The sequence below is a fragment of the Phasianus colchicus genome, chromosome 4 (genome assembly GCF_987193195.1).
Source record: "Phasianus colchicus chromosome 4, bPhaCol1.hap1.1, whole genome shotgun sequence".
NCBI lineage: Eukaryota > Metazoa > Chordata > Aves > Galliformes > Phasianidae > Phasianus > Phasianus colchicus.
The window spans coordinates 26,746,285-26,767,384 of NC_143439.1; the positions used below are offsets into that span (position 1 = coordinate 26,746,285).

Here is a 21,100-nt window from a genome sequence, read left to right on the forward strand (position 1 = left end):
GTGCACTAACCTGTCTCCAGTTAATGGCATAATGACTTGTGCCTGGGAGGAAAACACGATGAACGATAATCTCATCTTGGGGCTTTTAAAAGAGGGAAAAGAAAAAAAAATAGATTTTAGTCAAACAAAAAGAACAGATGCACATACTCCATTCATGTACTCGTGCTTTATTATTATTGTCTTTATCCTCTAACTTCAGAAGAACACACTTTCAAACAACTATACCAAGAATGAGAAAAGAATTAATGTGCTTATGTTCATCTCTCTTCCAGATCTACGTTGAGAACAAAGTAGCAGAAATATTATTCTTTCCTGCCTGACTGAAATCCAAATCAACAGGTGCTGAACTTAAGAATTAGAAAGTCATGTGACCCAACAGAATATGAAATCCATAGGCTGTGATCTACCAACGTATAAAAAATGTGTTTTCATGGTCACTGATGTAAAGATAACTTGGAGCCATACACTCAGGACACACTCTTGCTCTGGTGTATTACACATGGACACATGCAAAAGCTAGTTACTGCTTTGTAAAGTTTGATCCCATCACAAAGTAATTTACAAAGTGTAGTTTTGCATCATAGAATCACCAGAATCAAAGAAGTAGTACTCTTTGTCCCTTTCCTCTCTAGAAAAGTCTTTCAGACATCTCTACACAAACTTTTAGAATGAGAGTGTTTCATCAGTGACACAGGGTTGTGTAACTTAAGATCAGCCTCCATAAAAGGATCCAGGGAAATGGCATTGTGAAAAGCATCGTATGAAATTATCTTTATTATGAATTAAGTCTTTTTTGGAGAAATCTACCTGTCTCTTCCAACAAGATTAAGAGGAATTAACTCCAACCATTACTGGAAAATGCATTCCTTAGGAACTTATATTCCAGAAGGCCAAGATAATAACTTTCCTAAGGTAGGTCATAACAACAACTGTCCTGTTTGCTTTCCATTTTTATTGATGTCTATTTCAATATACTTGGTAATTTTCATAAATGACAGTGTATGTAATAATAACCCAGATTGTGTGTTATCAGCTGTGTTAGATGCTGTAAGCAGTTGCTCAACAACAAACAACCAAAATCCCCATCTCTGTGGATTACCTCACCACCCAGCCCAAGCAATGTGAGACTTCCCTCTTTGAGACACAACTCTCTGCTGACCAAAACCTCAAAGTTAGAACTTAACTAACTTCAGGAAACTGTCCTCTTCATAAGAAATTCCATTTCCATTTGCGTTCCCAGCACTCAGGTGATGGAGGAGCATCATATGACTATGAAGCAACCCTGCCCTTCAGAACCAAGATGCCCAGCACACAACACTGTCACTACAAATGCTGCTTTGCAGACAAGCCAGAATGGCAAGCAGATGAACACAGGGCACACAGCTCAGAATAAGTTCATCAGTGAAAGCTTTTGCTGAAAAAAAACTGTTACCAAGTGATTCTCTGTGGTTCTGCCCACAGCTACTCCCTTCAGTTTAAAAATGGCAGCCAGAGCTCCTCTCTGCAACCGCTGCAAGGAACAATTTGGCTGTAGAAGGTGAGGAACTGGGATTTACATTGGACGAACACCACTCTTTCAGTGGGACAAGAATCACTCCCTGCAAAAAAAAGTGGTGCTATGATCTCCTCAGGCTTTCTTTTTTTCTTTTAAAGCTTATAAAACTTCCAGCACCTCAGGTCATCCACTTGCTCTGGGCAATGTTTGCTTTGCAGATGATGGATGTGGGAAATATTAAATTACACAGCCCTATCTATATCCTGTTATTAGATTATAAGTGCCCACTCACGTCTTTTGCCTTAGCAGAAACTGCCACACTGATGTGTGTGTGCTGGGGGCTATTTGTTTCAATCATTTTAATTTTCTTTTAAGGAGATGCTACTGCACAGTCACCCTCATCTGGTTGCATTCAGTTGTAGCTAGCAGTTTTTGCACAGCATTCCTGCAGCACCCACGCTTGCCAGCTACACACAGAGCTGATTACACATCTACACAACACGAACATAGTCACTATGGCACAAACTTCCTGGGAATTTCTCCAGGCCTGAATCACAGAATCATAGGGATTAGAAGAGACCTCTGGAGATCCCCCAGCCCAACCCTCCTAAAGTAGTTCCCTGCAGCAAATCATACGGGAAAGCATCCAGGCAAGTACTGAAAGTCTCCAGAGAAGGAGATTCCACAGCCTCTCCGGGCAGCTGTTCCAGTGCTCTGTTACCCTCATAGGAAAGTTATTCCACATGTTTGCAAAGAACTTCTTATGTTCCAGTTTGTGCCCCTTATCCTGCAAGTGCGCACCACAGCAAAGAGCTTCACCCCATCCACTGAACAGTGGATGCACCACACATTCACACACAGACAGACCCATAACCAGGCAACCTTCTTTACCAACAGCTCTGAATGCAATCTTCAAGAAACATTCTATCAGAAATAAACCATGTGGCTCACAGAGGAAAAAAAAAAAAAAAACAAAAACAATTGAAATGCCAAATGGCATCTGTAAGTCATTTGAGAGACAAAGTGTCCAGAGGTGCTTATCACCTTTTTATTCAGTCCCAAACACGAGGAGCTGGAGTGAAAGTTTGCACTGTTTTCTAGCAACCTGGGCACGGAAGCCAGGCTCTCAGCGTGTTTGTGCAACACATCTACAGAGCTTACAGATGTTAGAAAGGACCGAAACGCACCTCACGAACCGCTCCGTCAGCTGGTTCACGAAGTCGAAGATCTCGTGCCAGTTCTGTGCCACACTCCCGGATCTGCGGAGAAAACCGGAGCACATCAACAGCCTTACGGACAAAGGGCAGAGGGGCCGTTCCTGGGAGGGATTCGGACCGCGCGGGGCCCTTCGCTTCGCTCCACGCCGCGGTGCCTCCTCCCTCGGCACAAACTTCCCGCACCAACAGCTGCCGCGGGGGAGGGGCGGCAGATGCTGCCCGAAAAACGGACATTTTCCCCTCGGAAAACGCGTTTTGCACTCCAACTCCCTCCCGCGAGCAGCGGGTGGGGGCATCACCCCCAGAGCCGGGCCCCCCTCGCTCGCCCCCCCGCCCGCACCCGGCGTCCGCCGACAGACAAAGCGGCCCCGCGCAGCCTTACTTGTCCAGCACGAAGTACATGTCGAAGGCGCCGTGGCACGACGGCTGCTCGGCGGCCGGGGCCGGGCTGGCGGAGGGGAGCAGCAGCGGGAGGAGGATGAGGAGCGGCAGCGCGGGCCGCGCCATGGGGCCTCGGGGCGGCGGCGAGGGGACGCGGCCCGGCGCGGCCGTGCTCCGCTCGGCGCTGCTGAAGGGCCGCCCCCCGTCCGGCCCTCCCCCGCCCTCTCCTCCCCGCGTCGCCCGAGGCGGGGGCCGGGGCCGGGCGGGCTCGGCGCGCCCCTCTGCGGCCCTCCGCCCGCCTCCCGCCCGCCGCCGCCGCCTCAGGCGCCTCCTCCCCGCCGGTCCCCGAGGCTGGGAGCGCTCTGTTCCGTAGTAACCACGGAAACTCCGGTTAAATCGGAGCCCGAGCGGCTGGCATTGCCCTCTGACAGCCCGCGGAGCTGCACCTTCGCTGGGACTCAGCCCGTACCTGGGCGTGGAGCGTGCCACCGCTGAACCAGGGACCTCACGCAGAACTACTGACACTGTTTGTATTGTTTTTATGATTTTCGTTACATCCTTTCTGAGTTCCCACCCTTTGCCAGGGCTGCTGAGCCATCAACTTTTCTCCAAAACCACACAAAGCTCTTCCGACTCATAAAGCCATGGAATCACAGAAGAATCACTGAAGCTGGCTGCCTATGGCTCAGGCAGGTTTATTCCTCTCAGTGTACAAAACCAGCTGAGGGCTGGGCATGGAAAGTGGTGGTGAATGGAATTTAAACCGGCCATGAGTGGTGTTCTCTACAGGTCACTACTGGGGGCAGCCCTGTTCGGTATCTTTATTGATGATCTGGAAGAGGAGGTTTAGTGCACCCTCAGTAAGTTTGCAAAAGGCACCAAGTTTGGGGGAACTGTTGATCTGCCTGAGGATAGGATGGCCCTATAGAAGGATCTGGGCAGTCTGGATAGCTGAGCAGAGGCCAATTGTACGAGCTTTAACAAGACTGAGTGCTGGGTCCTGCCTTTTGGTCACAGCAGCCCCAAGCATCGCTACAGGCTTGGGGAAGAGAGGCTGGAGAGCAGCACAGAGGAAAAGGACCTGAGGACATTGATTGACAGCCATCTGAACATGAGCCGGTAGTGTGCCTAGGTGGCCAAGAAGGCCAACAGCCTTATGGCTCATGTCAGAAATGCTGCAGCCAACAGGAGCAGGGAGGTGGTCATCCCTCTGTACTCAGCTCCAGTGAGGCCGCACTTTAAGTACTGTGTTGGGACCCTCACTGTAAGAAAGACATCGAGGCCCTGGAGCATGTCCAGAGGAAGGCAACAGAGATGAACAGGGTCAAGAGCACAAATCTTATGGGGAGCAGCAGAAGGAACTCAGATTGTTCAGTTTGAGAAGGGGCTGCTCATGAGAGACCTTACTGCTCACTACAACTGCCTGAAAGGCAGGTAACAGTGATAGGAAAAGAGGGAACGGCCTTAAGTTGTGCCAGAGGAAGTTCAGGTTGGATATTAGGAAAAAAATTAGGAAAAAATGGTGAGGCATTGGAACAGGCTGCCCAGGAAGGTGGTAGAGTCATCGTCCCTCAAGAACTGTGGGGATGTGACTCTGAGGGATGTGGTTAGTGGGCATGGTGAGGGTGGGTTGGTGGTTGGGCTTGGTGATCTTGGAGGTCTTTTCCAACCTCAATGATTCTGTGATTCTATAATATCCATGTTCTAGAACCATAGATTCACAGAATATCCAAGTCATAGAACCATGGAATCACTGAATGCTCAAGTCATAGACACAGACCCACACAATGCCCTGTACTATGCACGTTGACCAATTTCTCCATTTCAATGTGGTTGCCTCTAAAATACATTGCTTCACAATAGACTGTGCAAAGCTAAATATAGAGTGAGCATTTGGTCTGAAGCATAAGCCGGATCCTTCGCAGTGAGCATGAGGCACTGCAGAAAGCGTTGCAAGAATATTATCCTTCGGATTTTGCCATCTGGGCCTTCAGGTTTTCACAGGAAGTTCAAATATGCTTTATAATCTTAAAATATTTTCTGAGGGCTAAAAAGATGCGCAAGTTTTCTCTGATGAAAAGCTCCAGCCACAAGCTGCATAAACCAAAATTATCTCTCAAGTTAAAAATAAATGTCTATCCACTAGTTCTTTGTTTCCTTTGCAGAGTTTTTGCCACAAGCACTATGTGACAAGCAACCAATGGGATTGGAATTAAAAAGGGTTATTCTTTTGTTCACTGTTTTGTTTCAATAGCCTTTAATCCAGGCAGCTTTGGCTTTTAGTGTACTGCATTCAAAGCTCCAATGGTGGAGAGCCAAAAGTGTGCAGCTCTCCAGCTCCTCAGTCCTCAGTACTCTTCTGGTTGGGGCTCAGCTCAGCATTCTGTTTCATGAAATCATAGAATCACAGAATATTCCAAGTTGGAAGGTACACATAAAGGTCACTGGGTCAAATTCCTGGTTCCACACAGCACCACCCAAAAATCAGACCATATGACTAAGAGTTTTGTCCAGACACTTCTTGTGCTCTGGCAAGCTCAATGCCATGATCTGCCCTGGGGAGACTATTCCATGCCCACAACCCCCTAGTGAAAAACCTTTTCCTAACACTCAGCCTGATGTTCCCCTGGTCTCAGGATGCATTACGTTCTCCTAGCAAAATGATGTGCTGGAACTTTCAGCTCTACCCCAGCTTGCATCCTGCCATGGCATCCATCACAGGAGCAGTGAGTCAATGGGGCTGTCCACCTGGGGAAAGACAGAGCATAGTTCAGTTTGTTATTCTCATGGAGCCTCCATCTCTGAGTCAACATCATTCATGTGACAAGATAGGGGAAGGATCCTGCGTCAGCCACAGCTGTGATGAGCTGGCAAAGTTGGTATCTGTGACATCCGTCTTCTCCTCACTTCCAGCAGACAGGTTTCACACACTGCACTGGTTATTGGAACCGCAGGACTCCACACAGAATTTGAAGTATTTTCTTGCTACATTGAATCACAACACAGTTCCCGTATAATAACATCAAACAATTGCTTTCTGTTTCCCTACTGCATACTTAAAAACAATCTTGATCTGTAAATAAGTATTACCCCTTACAGAAATAGCAACACAAGGACAGCAGAAGTTGGGTGGGGGAATACCTGTGGTACCCAAAGAGATGCTCCAAGCCATATAATGTGCTCAGCAATACAAAAGGAAAAGAGAAAGACACCTGATATTCAATCCTCCCTGTATCGCACTTCAGTAACTTAATGGCTAAAAGCTTCATCCATACAAGCACAATTTACATCTGCCAAGGATCTGGCACATGAAATTCTTTGTATTTGTGAGCTAGCAAGGCTAAAGGGCAAGTGAGCTGCATTTTACAGTCCCTGTGGGTGTTCAAAACACAGCAGATTAAGAGCTGAGCACCCACAAAAATGTGGCAAAAGCAAAGCATTTAAGGACTGCAGAGCAGCACTGACCTCTCTCTCTCTGCAGGCCCAGCAGAGGGTCCCCAACACATAGCTTAGCTCAGCCTGCAAAGCCCTCCCCAAGCCTCGTGAGGATATGTCACATCATCCAGCTGTTGGAAACTGTTTCAGCTGCTTGCAGAGATCCAACCTTGCCAGCCTGAGGTCTGTGACAGCCGGAGGCTGCTCCTTCCCAGGTTCCAAGTGTGCGTAAATTCCTTTCTCACTCTGTGGTTTTTGCTGAAGCAGCGGATAACATGAGCCTGCTTGCTTTATTGGAGGGGTGAGATGAAGCAGAGATGGACCGGAAAGCACATGGCAGCAGCTTGTGGATATTTAAATGGATTTGGCTCTGGCTGTGTTCAAGCATCTTCCTTGCCTAGTTCACAGAACCCATCAGACTATTCTCTCTCCCACCTCTTTCCCTGCCTCCTCCATTCCTACAGGGATGAACAAAGGCTAACGAAGAGCAGCAGCAGAAGGCATCCCTGAAGCAAAAGGAAGGGCTGCTTCTGCTCTTGCCTGCACCAGGAGACTTCTTCTGACACTGGATCAGCTGCCTGTGGGTGCACTCTGGGGAGTGCTCCCACATCTGCAGCAAGAACTTTTGACAGGGAAGATGCATGCAGAGACCAGCACAATTTCACTGCCAAATTCTGTCTTACAGGACTGGTGATACAGTGGCACAAGCTGTCCAGGGAGGTGGGAGAGTCGCCATTCCTGGAGGTGTTCAAGAACCATGGAGATGTGGCACTGGGGGACATGGTCAGTGAGCATGGTGGGGATGGATTGGAGCTGAAGTTGGTGATCTTGGAGATCTTTTCCAGCCTTAATGATTCTGTGACTCAAGGCAACTCAACTTGGGCTGTCAAGACCAAGTCTCATGCTTTGCAAAGAAGGAGAGCAGACACAGTGAGTCCAGGAATTGTACAGTGTGCAGCCATCATCAAGGAGCTGCCTGCTGGAGGATTACCCAAACAAATCCTTCCTCTGCCTTACAGATGTAACCCACTGGTCTGCCTGCATTCTGCACATCTGTGTATAAATGAATAAATAAAAAGGATAGCATTAAGTAACACAGGAACTCATGTCCGTGTGCTGCTGCATATATCATCCAGATGGAAAATATCTGTCTAGACAAATCTGGGAATTATGCAAGCTCAGAATTCCTGAATAGTCATTGCTTTCCAACACACCATAACAGTTTGTGATACCCACTGGAAATACATAGCCAAAAACACAGAGGTAGAAAGCCAACTCTCAAGTCCAAAAACTAGGAATCCTGAATGTCAGCAATGTGTTTGCTTCCATATGAGAATATGGAGATCTGTTAGTGATCTGTGCACAATGGGGCTTTAGTTGCTGTCAGTGATGACTGGTACTATTCCTAGTCTCAGCAAAGCGGAGAAGGTCCCTGATTTTCCAAAACAAAGTCTGCACAGGGACACGCAGCACTGTTTCCCACATGAGCAGAGACACTGAAAAGAAAGATGAAGGTGTGTGCTATCCCAGTGCAAACCTCATTTAGCGTGCAGCTAAATCAGCCTTGGCCTGGGAGAGGGGAAAAAAAAAAAAAAAAAAAAAAAAAGCATGATGGAAAAATCAAATCTTATGCCAGAAGCGGCTGCTGGCTGGGAGCAGCACTGAGGAACGGATGATTCCGGATGGATTTTTTGCACAACTCTGGGGCTGCAGTGACCCTGTTTGGTCTTCTTGGGAAACAACGCATGGCCACAGCAGGCAGCAGTTCAGCATATCCCATTAAGGGAACAACGCATCTCTGAGTGGGCACCCAAAGGGAAAAAGAATAGAAAGAAAAAGTGGCATGTCTTCATACTGCAAGCCTGCATCCATCCATGGAACTTGCTGGGGCTTTACTGCTTACTCTAAGGGGAAGATGCAAACCTCATCTCAGGTGCATCAAACAGAAATGTAACTTTTGTTCTGTGGAATTACACTGGTTTAAACCCAAAGGGGCTGGAGGAAAGAAAGAATATGACACTGTCGGATCAGTGTTCCCTGCAGGGGCTAGGGTTAGAAAGGGAACATAACCACTGGGAGGATAAATAATGAAAAACTGCATACACCATTGTTTTGGGGGAGCCTGCATAAATGACTGTGCTTTGCAAGGCTCAGAGATGCAGCACAGCTCCCCCTGACAGCGTTCCCGACAGCCTGAAAAAGCAGATGTGCCAATTTCCTGTGCTTGATGATGATGGCTCCTAATTACGCCAGAGCTGTGGCAATGTCCTCTCTGATGCATGACTCTTAATTTTGTTTCGTGAAGTCATCTGTGCAACACTCTTCCGGCATACGATCACCAGCAAGCCACAGTCACGGAGAGCTGCACTTGCATACACTGCCCTGCAGCTCAGTGTTGTGACAGGGCATACTCAAACACCTTGCTTTGATTGGAGCTTGAAGGTCTAGAAGAGAGTTTTGTGGGTTTTTTTTTGTTGGTAGGGTGTAGCCCACAGCAGCTGGTGCTGGGTCTGTGATTATAAGAGGCAACACCTAAGGCCCCTTTCTTTTTTGCTGGGAACGTGGTGCAGCTGTGGGACAGACTTCCTGGGGCTTGACTTAATGAGTTTGGCTGCTCCTGCACTGTGGGGTGAGAATGCTGTTGGAAGGACTTGGGCTGCACTGAGGAAATCTCCATGTGTCTCTCATGGAGCAACTGTGAACCTGCAACGGTCAAGGCAATGGGCAACTGGAGGAGACAGATGCGATAGGGTTGTGTAGAGTGAACAAAGAGGCTGTAGGCCTTTTCTGGAGGTTTGTGAGTTGCTACTCGCAGGTAAGAGCTGGAGGCCAGTGGCACGGAGGCTGAGGAAGAATGAGTGGAGTCTGCAGTGTGGACTCCTGCTCTGTTTTCTGGTCCAAATCTCCAGGTAGGGAGTCCTGATCTGATAGAGAAGAGAGGAGTACTGTGGCACAGACCTCTTGAAGCAATTTCCTTGGCAGAGACAGGATGGGAAGGTTATGCAGTTGGTATTCTAGGAGGCATTTGAGGCTTAGCATATTGAAGTCCAGAGTTTGAATATGAATTGATTATTTATTATATGTTGAGCAGGTGGCTTGTCTGGACTGCATAAGATCAGGCCATGACCAAGAGGGCAGCATCGGTGCCCAGGTGTGCATCAATCCTGCACCTGTAGCAGTTCCTGTCTGCCAAAGAGTAAGAGTTTGTTGATGGATGGAAGGGAGATTGTTGTGATCATTTTAACTGGTGTTTAGGTTAGATTTTTCTTTTTCTTTCTTTTTTTTTTTTTTTTTAAACTCTAAACTTCCTCAGATTCTCAGTTTCAGAAAAGTCAGCTTATGCAATGCAGTAGGCAGTCCTGACATACGCTATTTTTTATAATTGAAGAAGTTATGAGTTTTTCTTCCTAGAACTGTGTGGTTACTACATGTGGGAGCGGAGCAGTGTTGCCTGGGAGTCTAGGCTTCATTCTGAGTGGTGATGTTGGCAGATCAGTAAATGCAATTATCCGCAACAGGCAGGAAGGGCAGAGGTCTTCACCCAGAGACCAGCAAGTGAAGCAGCTGGATCCACATTTCATGTTTATGGTGCTTTGGCAGCCACTACCCTGTTTACCAAGGCCAGCAGGAATCCGTCATCTTGGCTGGATATGGATGACACAACTAGCAACAGTGTGGGGAAATATCTACAATGGGTATATAGTGATGGCTGCAGAAAAAGATCTGGATTATTACACGCCCTTCTGATATGGCAACATTCTAGCATTCGTGTTGAATTCTTACCTGCCATAGGTGAGCCAAGCCGAGGTTGGGAGGTGCGTTACTCCCATAGACGCTGTGCAAACAAGGCAGGGATTAGCTCACCTGGAACTCACATCCTGTGCCAGGGACAGTGCTGAGTCACCTCACAGGCACCTCACCCAGCTGTCAGCCAAGATGCCTTATGGCACAGACACACCACGGTGTGTGTGTCCTGTCTGCTTCCTGCTCCTGCATGCTTGGAAGTACTGCCTTGCTCTTTTGTTTGCCCACTGGGGTTTCCTGCTCCCAAACTTGCAAGAAATTTTGGAGATGGTTGCAACTCCAGGGCCATTTTATGAGCTTGGGTTTTGGATGCCTGCAGTCCAGAAGAAATGGAATCTTTTCAACACCTTTCTTGCTATTTTTCTAGCACTCAGCTGCTTCCTAAGACAAAAACTATGTAGGTGGATCATCATTTCTCTGGGATTTAGCTGATAGAGGGGAATCCTGCATCCCTATGTGTGCAGGGTAGCATTGTCTTGCTGAACTGGACATGTCCTGAATGGTCTTCCTGGGTGGTGGGGAAAACTGATGCTTTGTGCCCAACTGAATACAGGTGTCAGCTTGTGGATGGATTGCCTTGCATCAGCTGTATGCATCCTTATCTGCAGGAAATAAGGAGTATCTCTGTAAAATTGTGCTATAAACCAAACCCTTCTCACCTCTTTTCTCATGAGCTGCTGGAGCAGAAGGGGAAGACAAAGCCTGAGTCACCCATGAGGAGTCATCACCTCATTACCAACCTGATGAGAAATCGTATACATCCTGTAAAAAGATGAATAAATCTATGTTCTTCCATCCCAGTTCTCCTGAGACAGGACTGGATGTGCATGCCATACCCGGTTCAGCCCATGCTGAAGTGGTGCCACACAATCTGGGTTCTGATTGTGTGCTAGAAGGGAGTCTAGGAAGGAACTGTGATGCATCAGTGTGACACCAGAAAGCTGTCTTGCATCCCTGTGGGTCAGTTGGCTGTCCATGGATCTCTCTGGATTCCCTTGCCTGCTCTATGGGGGTCAACAGCTAAGGACAGTCCCCGAAACTGCTGTCTTGGGGATGTGTTTCTGTGTTGTTTTCTACCTGTGCTATATGGGAAGCAGGCAGGCTCAGATCTCTCTACATATCACTCAGTTCCTGGGTTTCCCCAAATAAGACATGCTAAAAAAAACCATTTCTCACCTTTTGTGTTGGGAGAATTGCGAGCACTCAGCATTTTGTAGGAAGTGTTTCACATCTTGCAGGAGGAAACACTTAGTTACTGACTGCAGCTCATCAGCACAGAATGCTGTGATGTGATTTAGAAGCTCATTAGAGACCATAATCATAGCGGCAGATGTTGGTTGAGAGTAAGAACCAACACAATGAAAAATAGGAAGCTTTCTGCCATGAGGATGGCCAAGATTTGGGGATGTTTTTTCCCAAAATACTGAAGTTCATGTATGATGTGGAAGTTGCTCTCTAGGTTTGGAAAGGTGGTCAGGGTGGAACTCAGCCCCAGGACGTGTGCCAGGTGTCCCAGCCGTTTACAGCCCCACTCATGCTTGTGGGAGGGCAGTGGCACTTGCAAAGCTCTGGAATCAAAGCCCTGATCTGCTACCATGACACAGATGATCCCTACAAACTGTGATGACATCGATCTAAGGTATGCATTCTCCTACTAAGGTGAATACCAACAAATACAAATTCAAATCACTCGCACAGGGTGTGCAAATGGCTGAGCAGCTGAGGGCTAATATCTCACAGCACAAGTTGTTCACAGAGGTGCTGGACCTGGAATGTGCTTCCAGGTGCAGAGGGATGATGGCATGAGGATACTCTGCGACCTGCCTCTGCTTGCATAGTACACCGGTAGTACCTGCTGTTAAGTGTATCACCCCATTAATGTAAAGAACAAATACAAAAGACAAGTAGGGATACTCTGTGGGATCAGGTGGGATGCTCTGTGGGACTGGTGTCCCAGATCTCCCTCCCCTCTGTCATTTCCTGCTGTTCCCCAAAGGTTCAGAATCACCTTCCTTGAGATGCTTGCCCTGCTCCAGCAGCTGACCCCAAAGCAGTGCAAGCAGTGCCTTTCCCCTGCTTCGTTCCACCATTTGTGCCAAGGGGATGCTGCAATCACATGGCTCTTTGTTCCACTATTAGATGCCTGTACAGATATGCAAGCCTCCCACCCCACCCCACCCCCCCAAAAAAAGGAAAAATCCCCTTCTCCAAGTGCCAATTTAAATGGATGTAGATGGAAAGCATGGAGGAATCGTACAGAGCAGAAAAAAATCTTTAAAACCGAGGGCTGAAGCAAATATAGCTGAGTAGTACACTAGTTACAGAATGAACAGCATATTGTATGTGCTGTGTTAGAGGTATGTTATGAATAACAAAAGCACTGGAGCATTTACATATTTGTTTTCAGAAATCCTGGCAGTTGGATTTCACCATTCTGCGCCTCTTTGCCAGAATCACTAAACAGTGGTACATATGGCTTCTGAAGTACCATATGCCGCGGGAAGCGCGAGCTGATGCCTATACCGATGCGACACACTATAGTCTTTATTTAGATTTTTTTTGCAGTTTGGAACAAAGAATATTAGATCACGCAAAACATTGTGCAAGCAGCGCGGAGCCGCGCGTGTAATACGTTGAGAAAAGCTAACTTTGGGGGGGAAAAAAAAAGGAAGGAATGCTGGTATTGGGAATGGGGATGAGCCATGCACATGGCTGATGCCCACGAAAGCAGCAGCACGTCGGGGAACACGAGGAAGGGGCAGCGCTGTGCCACAGCCCCGAGCAGAGGGCGGGGGGGGATGTCACGGCGGTGGGTGGTTGCGGGTGGGAGGCGCTGAGGTCCCCTTGGGCCGCGGCCGCAGCCGTCGGCTCTCCTCTCCTGCCCTCCATCGGAGGAAGCGAGCGCTCACCCTGCAGGACGCTGCGGCCGGGACGGGGGGGAGGAACTGGGGAGAAATGCCGCAAAGCCCGAAAAGTCGTCACCTGTGTCCCGCGGCCGCTGCTCGGGGTTGTCCCCCGACTCTTTGGCTCCCGATCGAAAAGCAGTGAAAGTCTCTATAAACCCGGCAGTACCCTTCCACCCGGGGCCCTCCGCCGCCGCAGCGCTGCCCTTTGGGTGCCTCTTCTTTTGCTCGTGTTACAATTGTCGCATCGCTATAATGCTCCTTTTCTTTCTCCGTCTCCATAGGCACGGAGCGAGGCAGAGGCTGCGGCCGCTATTCAGCGCTGCCGTTTGTCCCGGAGCGGTCCGGACAGCGCGGCCCTTTCTCTGTGGTCGCTGTTCTCCGCTCCCGGAGCAGCAGATGGCTGCGGGCCGGGCGGGCTGTGCTGCTCCGGTGCTGAATACTCGATGGAAAAGGGCTTCATCATGCTTGGGTGGGCAGGGGGACAGCGGGCTGAGATTTATGACGGAGGGAAATCAATCTTGGGGAGTTGCGGGCTCCATCCCTGCTGGAATCCTCCACATCACTCTGTCCATCCCTCTGTCTGCCCCTCTGTCTTCACCCCCAGAGGAAAAGGGGAGCCCCTGCGTGCTGGAGGTGACACATTGCAGTGAAAACGGGGTGCGGCCCTGGGCCCCATCTCTTTGCCCTGTGCGCTTGCGGGAAGGCAAAACCAGGGAGCAGTGAATAGAGGGCAGGGAGCTGAACTGTAGAATGGTGAGGGCTAGGGGGGGACTGCGTGCACCCTTCATCCTTCAGCTCAGTGCTCACAGAGGAGAAAAACCCGCAGTGCTGAGCGCAGACGTGAATATTTGTCAATGATTCCGGGGGTGCCAGGGTCGAGGTGGCAGCTCCGGGTCGGGGACACGGGAACCGCAGAACTCAGAGCTTGTTCCGCTCTTTGCTTTTGGCCTCACCACCGCTCGGAGGGTGGGTCGGGCCGCCCCGTCGGGGCCGCGGCTCTGCACGCAGAAATTTTCCCGTGGATAACGCATGGGGCTCTCGGAAGCTGCTGTGGAGAAGTATTCCCAAAGATACCTTTCTCAGCACACAGGAAGCGCGGACCCAAAAAACAGTGTGTAGGGGAAGGGGGGGTTGGGCGAAGATGCCTCGAAATGCCCCAAAACACCCCAAAATTCCGCGCAGTTCTGCGCCGAGCCCGGGGCTGGTGGTGGCCGTGGCGATGTCGCAGCGGTTCGGGCACTGCTTCTTCTGCGGTGCCCCTTCAAACTGTAGCAAAGGAAAAGGATGATTCGGTTCTCTGCTCCCCGGTGCATGGCAGCGGGTCGGGCGCTGCGTGCCAAGCAGCGGGGGCTAAAGATAAGAAAGGGAAAAAAAAAAAAAAAAAGAAAAAAAAAGAGAGAGAAGAAGAAAAATACATCACGCAAAAACCGCGCACCTCCGAAACAGCTCCGAATTGCCGCGTATCGGCAATGTTATAGCAATCCCCGTTGAGGAGCCGCTGGGTTTGTGGAATTAATAAGATAAATGTTGAAAGCACATTACGGGCAGCCCTTAATCCTAATGCAGGGAAAATCGTAATTACGCGGCGGATAAGTGAATGTGAAAGCCCCGCACCCGCCACTCTCTGATTGCACCCAGCGCTCCGCTCCCCTCCGGAAGGGGCTTTGTGCCGCCTTTTGTTTACTTTCGCCTTTTTATTTCCATTTTTACTTTTTATTTTTTAAATCCATCGCGGGTCCGAAATGACGGCGGTAAGGACTGGAGCGGAGAAAGCTCTCCATGCGGGAGAACCCTTCCACAGGCACGGAGCGGCCGCATCCCGCATGCATCCCTCATCCTGCATCCATCCCTCATCCCGCATCCATCCCTCATCCCCCATCCGTTCTTAATCCCGGTGCGCGGGGGCAGCAGCGCCGTCGGGGCCGCCCCGGCAGTGGCTCCGTCCCCGCGGCTGTGGCTCCGTCCCCGCAGCGACTCTGTCGCGGCGGTGGTTCCGTCCCCGCGGTGGCAGCCCCGCTGCCCCCCCCCCGGGGGCGGCCGTCGGGTCCCGAAGCTTCTGGGGGTCCCCGCGCGCTGCCAGGTGAGGGCCGTGCGGGCGGACGGGCGGCGAGCGGGCGTCCCCCGAAGGGGTTAAAGGGAGGGGACGTGGGCTGTCACGCGTCATTGGGCAGATTATGTGCGGCAAACAAAAAGTGTGTGTCTGCGTGCCACTCACTCACTGCGCCGCGTCCATCTGCGCGGCGCGGAGCGCACTCGGCCGGGCCATGGAGCGGCGCTGAGCGGGGGGCACGGAGCCGGCGGCCGCCTTTGTGCCAGCGCCGGGCGTGGAGCGCGGCCCCGCCGCCCCCGGTGAGTGGCGGAGGGAACAATGCCCGGAGCCGGCCCCGGACAAAGGGCGGCCGCGGGGAGCCGGGGGCTGCGCGGGGCCGGGGGAGAGCGGGAGGCGGCGGGGGGAAAGTTCGGCGGGGGCCGCCCGCAGCCGCCGCTTTCGTTTGCGGAGGTCGGCGCGATGGGGCCGGGCAGCGCCGCAACGACGGCGGAGGAGGGGGGGCACCGGGAGCGGCCCCCTCCCGGTTCCCGATCCCGCGGGGGGACGGGCACCCTCCGCCGCTCCGCGGGAGGACGTGGCCGCGGTGTCTCCGGGAAGCGGGGCCGGGTCCCGCGGCTCCGGAGCGGGCGGTTCGCGGGGATCCGTTCGGTGGAGGTGGGGAGGGCGGAATTCAGAGGAGCGGAGCGGGAGGAAGAGGGTTCCGCGGGAGAGCAGCGCAGGGTGGGATCCCGCACCACCCGACCCCGCGCGGGCAGCGGGGCTGCTCTGCAGAGCGCGTGTCGGGGTAAAAAGAATTACCTCCGCTCTCTGCTTTGAATTACATCTCGGAGGGAAAGTGCTGGATTATGGTAATGCGCAGCCAGACGCTCCCTCTCGGAGCGGGAGGTGGCTGCCGTCAGCCACAATGCCACTCTCCGAACCCTCCGGGCCGGGCCACGCTCCCCACCCGAACCCGCACAACCCCGGCGGCGGCGGCCGCATCCATCGCGCGGAGCCCTTTTTTTCCCCACCGCGATGACTTTTTCTCGCATTTTTCCTTCTGATTTACATCTCTGTAACATCCATCATTTCATTTTTTGTGATTTTTATTTTATTTTTATTTTTTTTCCCAGCGTGATGACTCGCATTCTTCCTTCTGATTTCTACTTCTATAAATATCTATAATTTCTATTTTTTGTGGCTTTTTTTTTTTTTGGTGTGTGTTTGTTTGTTCCCCCCCCCCTCCCCCCGCCCGCAGCCATGGAGGACGCCCCGCGGGGGCCGTGGGACGGGGAGGCCAAAGCGGTGCAGCAGTGCCTGACGGACATTTTCACCAGCGTCTACACCACCTGCGACATCCCGGAGAATGCCATCTTCGGGCCGTGCGTGCTGAGCCACACGTCTCTCTACGACAGCATCGCTTTCATCGCCCTCAAATCCACCGACAAGCGCACCGTGCCCTACATCTTCCGGGTAAGAGCCGCCGACGGGGCGGGAGGAGCGGCCCCACGGCCCCTGGGGAACCCCCGACGGACACTCGGCCCTTTGCAGGTGGACACGTCGGCAGCCAACGGCTCTGCGGAGGGGCTGATGTGGCTGCGGCTGGTGCAGGCGGCCCGCGAGCGGCAGGAGCAGAACCTGGAGGCCTACGTGAAGAGCGGGCAGCTCTTCTACCGCTCTCTGCGCCGCATCGCCAAGGACGAGGAGCTGCTGGTGTGGTACGGCAAGGAGCTCGCCGAGCTGCTGCTACTCGGCCCCGCGCGGGGTCCCGACGGTGGGTGCCCCCCAAAACCCCCCCCAAAAAAGGGGAAGTGGCCGGGCGGGGGGTGCGGGGTGCCCTTCCCCGACGGCGGCTCTGAGCGGCCCGGGGCTGAGCGCGCGTCCCCTTCCCCGTGTCCCGCACAGGGTCGCCGCCGTTCTCCTGCCCCGAGTGCGGACAGCGCTTCCAGTTCGAGCTGCCCTTCGCCGCCCACCTGCGCTTCCGCTGCCCCAAGCGGCTGCACGGAACCAACGGCGGTCCCCCCGACGGCAAGGAGGCAGCCGCCAAGGAGCCGGAGCCCGCCAAGTTTGCCAAGCCGCTCCCTCACCCCTTCCCGGACGGCGGCGCTGGGGGGGCGGCCAAGCCCTCCACGGACTTCCACAACCTGGCCCGGGAGCTGGAGAATCCCCCGCGCCGCCCCGACGTTCCCCCCGAGGGTGCGGGCGGAGGGACCAAGCGACGGTACCCCGAGGAGGAGGCGCGGAGCCGCTTCCCGACGGAGCGCCCGGGGCTGCCGGCGGCCCCCAAGGAGGAGCCGGTGTGTGCCCCGCAGCAGCAGTTCCGCGCCGCCGGCTCCTACTGCGGCCCCGAGGAGAGCGGTCGCCTCTTCGCGCCCCCCAGCCCCGAGACGGGCGAGGCAAAGCGCAGCGCCTTCGTCGAGGTGAAGAAGGCGGCGCGCGGCCCCGAGCCCGACGCAGCCCCCGAGGACGGCCCCGAGCGCTCCTCTCCCGCGGCCCCGACGGCGGGCGGCGGGGGGGAGCCGGCGCTGTGCCCCCGCTCCGGAGGAGGAGGTGGAAACGGGGCGGCGACGCGGGGCAGCGCGTTCAGCTCGGTGCCGCAGCTCGGGGCGGCGGGAGCCGTCGGGGCGGAGGAACGGAAGAGCGCGTTCTCGCAGCCCGCCCGCTGCTTCCCGCCGCTGCCGCTCGGCCCCAAGCTGGGCGCGCTGGGAGAGCCGTGCCCCGACGGCCCCTCCGCCGGCCGCCTGTACGCCGCCGAGCTGGCCGCCAAGGAGGGAGCGGGCGGCGGGGCGGGAGCCAAGCAGAGCCCCTTCCTCTACGCCACCGCCTTCTGGCCCAAGAGCTCCGCGGCCGCGGTGGGGCCCCTCCAGCTGCAGCTGCCGTCGGCGCTGACGCTGCTGCCGCCGTCGTTCGCGTCGCTGTGCCTCCCGGCGCAGAACTGGTGCGCCAAGTGCAACGCGTCGTTCCGCATGACGTCGGACCTGGTGTACCACATGCGCTCGCACCACAAGAAGGAGTACGCGCTGGAGCCGCTGGTGAAGCGGCGTCGAGAGGAGAAGCTCAAGTGCCCCATCTGCAACGAGTCCTTCCGCGAGCGGCACCACCTCTCCCGCCACATGACCTCGCACAACTAGCGGCGGGGCGGCAGGGGGGAAGGGGGCGAGGGGACGGGGGGAGAAATTGGAGAGAAATGGAGAAAAGGAAGAGAACGGAGAGAATTTGAGAAGGGGAAAACGGAGAAAAATGGAGAGAAAAAAAGAAATTAATGGAGAAAACGGAGAAAATGGAGAAAAGGAAAAGATTGAGAAAATCGGGGAAAAAACGGAGGAAAATGGAGAAAAAAGAGATTTGGGAGAATTTGAAAACATGGCCAAAAAAAAAAAAAAAAGGAGAAAAATGGATAAGAATGAGAAAATGGACCAAAGGGATAGAGTTGAAAGAAGCGAGAAAACGGAGGAAAATGGGGAAAACGGGGAGGAATTGAGAAAATGGAGAAAAACTGAGAAAATGAGAAGAATGGAAAAAAATGGAGAAAAACAGATAAAAGATTGGGAACAAATGCAGAAAATTGAGAACATGGAAAAATGGAGAAAAATGGAAGAAAGGGGGAGAATATAAAGAAAAAGGAAATAACGAAGAAAAATGGACGTAAATGAAGAAGAAAGAAAAAAATGAGGAAAAAAAAAGGAAATGGACGAAATGAGAGAATTCGGGGAAATTGAGAAAAAACTGAGAAAAGGGAAAAAATGGAGAAAAAAAGAAATGAGAAAAATGGACTCGAAAGGCAAAGAGAGAACGAAGAGCATAAAGAGGGAAAAAAGAAAAACGGCAAAAAAAAGCAAAGAAGGGAAAAGAGAAAAGGCGGAAAAAAAGGGGAAAAAAAAACCGGGAATAAGAAAAAAAAAAAAAAGGAAAGCAAATGACTTAAAGTACATTTTTTGAAATGTCATATATTGCAACATATTGATGCATTTGTCATACGTTTCTACTTAAATTATGAAGCACTTATGGTTTAGATGTAAGAATAATTCTATGTCAGGGTAAAGGTTTTATTTTAGATACGGAGCTCCGGGCGGGGCTGCGGCAGCGGCGGACGGCGGACGGTGGACGGGACCCCCCCAACCCTCCCCGCTCCGGGGCTCCGAGCTCCGCGCTGGGGGCTCCGCGCCCCGTCCCCGCCCGCCCCGTCCCCGCCGCCCGCCCGCGTGTGACATGTGCCCGTGAATGATGGAGTCTCGGTAGTTTCGTGTTTCTTTTCATGCCCCCGCCCGACCCGGCCCGCCCAACCCCCCGAAAAGATTTATTAAACTTTATAGTCTATCTGGGTGCGCTGGGTGCTTTGACAATAAATGATTTATTTTCTGCAACGCAGCCGCAGTTACTCCGTGGGGCCGCGGGGACGGACCCTCCGCGCCCCCCGCCTCGCTCCGCGCCCCTCCGTCCCATTCCCTTTTCTGCATTCCTCCCTTTCTTCTTTTGCCCTCCCTTCCCTCCCTCTTTTCTTCCCCGTTCTTTCTCTCTCTTTTATTTTTCTTTCCCTTTTTAGTCTTTCCTACTCTGTTCCCCCACTTCTTTTTTGCTCTCTACACTCCATTTCAACTCCTTCCTTTTCCCTTTCCCTTTTCCATGTTTCCCTTTCTCCTTTTTCCCCGTTCTCCTTTTTACTTCTTCCCGTTTTCCACTTTCTCCTTTTTCCTTTCCCTTTCTCCTTTTCCTTTTTCCTTTCCATTCCCCTTGTCCCTTTCCCATTTTCCCATTGTATTTTCTCCCTTCCTTTCTCCCTCCCCTTTTCCCCCACTTTTCTCGTTCGAATTCCTCCCCCTTTTTTTCCCCACTTTTCCCATTCTCTTTTCCCATTCAATTTTCTTTTTTTCGCTTTTCCCATTGCCTCTTTCCATTCTATTTTCCTTCCCTCCCGCCCTCCCCCGCTTTTCCTATTCCATTTTCCTTCTCAATTTTCCTTTTCTTTCACTTTTCCCATTCCCTGTTCCCACCCATTATTCTTTTTTTTCTTTTCGCTTTCCCCATTTCCTTTTCCCATTCATTTTTCCTTTTCTTTCCCTTTTCTCATTCCCTTTCACCCTTTACCTATTCTATTTATTTTCCTTTTCCCGTTCTCTTCTCCCATTTCCTTTTTCCTTTCCCTTTTCCCCTTAACTTATTCCATTTCTTTTCCCATTCCCTTCTCCCATTTCCTTTTCCCATTCCCTTTCCCCCTTCACCTATTCCATTTTTTCCCCCCATTCCCCTTTCCTTTTTTCAATTTTCCCTTCTCTTTTCCCATTCCCCTTTCCCTCTCCCCCCTTATCCCTCACCATACCCCATTCCCGGCACAGTGCCACTCCCCGGCCGATGCCACGTGAAGCCCCGCAGCGCTCCCGGTCCCACGCACGGTTCGAGTGGCGCTGGGGCTCAGCCCCCGGCTGCGGCCGTGCGCGCATCTCTGGTGGAAGGGGAGAGGCTGGGATCCACACCGTGCCCCTGTCACCAGCCCTGAGAAGCACTCGTCCGTGGGGGGAGGTGGGGGCAAGTTCTGTAAGGGGGACACGAGTGAGAGGTGCGCGCTGCCGTAGAGCTCCCACGATCCTGGGGGCAATGCTGGGCACTGCGCATCCGGCGGGGGGAGCCCCGTTTGCACCCCGCATTCTGCAGCGCAGTGCTTCTGGGGCTCTGAGTACTGCTTTCTTTCTTTATTTCACCCACTTTTCTCTTTTAGTTTTCTTCCTCAGACTGTATTTTCTTTCTCTTCCTTCTTTCTTTCTTTGTCTTCTTTTTTCTTCATTTCTTCCCTCCCTCCTTTTCTTTCTTTCTTTTTTTTTTTTCCCCTTCTTTTTTC

General features: G+C 52.2%; 2 protein-coding genes across 2 annotated transcripts in view; one reads left to right on the forward strand and one right to left on the reverse strand.

Moving 5' to 3' along the window:
* The window catches only part of ANTXR2 (ANTXR cell adhesion molecule 2), a 99,682-nt gene extending 96,392 nt beyond the window's left edge, over positions 1–3,290 (reverse strand). Inside the window, exons 1-3 of the mRNA XM_031596641.2 lie at positions 3,095–3,290; positions 2,683–2,754; positions 11–82 (exon numbers count right to left, since the gene is read on the reverse strand). Of these exons, the coding sequence (XP_031452501.1) occupies positions 11–82; positions 2,683–2,754; positions 3,095–3,219 (269 nt within the window). The 5' untranslated portion in view covers positions 3,220–3,290. The remainder of the gene's footprint in view (positions 1–10; positions 83–2,682; positions 2,755–3,094) is intronic.
* A 12,158-nt stretch (positions 3,291–15,448) lies between these two features.
* Positions 15,449–18,428, forward strand: PRDM8 (PR/SET domain 8). Its single transcript, XM_031596602.2, has 4 exons — positions 15,449–15,587; positions 16,526–16,740; positions 16,819–17,041; positions 17,173–18,428. The coding sequence occupies exons 2-4, from the start codon at positions 16,528–16,530 to the stop codon at positions 18,396–18,398; spliced, it is 1,662 nt and encodes a 553-aa protein (XP_031452462.1). The 5' UTR covers positions 15,449–15,587; positions 16,526–16,527; the 3' UTR covers positions 18,399–18,428.
* The last annotated feature ends 2,672 nt before the right edge of the window (positions 18,429–21,100 follow it).

Excerpts from the sequence above, each read along its gene's own strand:
- PRDM8 (XM_031596602.2), top strand. The coding sequence starts at position 16,528 with ATGGAGGACGCCCCGCGGGGGCCGTGGGACGGGGAGGCCAAAGCGGTG. Across the intron at positions 16,741-16,818 it reads CCGTGCCCTACATCTTCCGG|GTGGACACGTCGGCAGCCAA; the intron begins GTAAGAGCCGCC and ends GGCCCTTTGCAG. Across the intron at positions 17,042-17,172 it reads CCCCGCGCGGGGTCCCGACG|GGTCGCCGCCGTTCTCCTGC; the intron begins GTGGGTGCCCCC and ends TGTCCCGCACAG.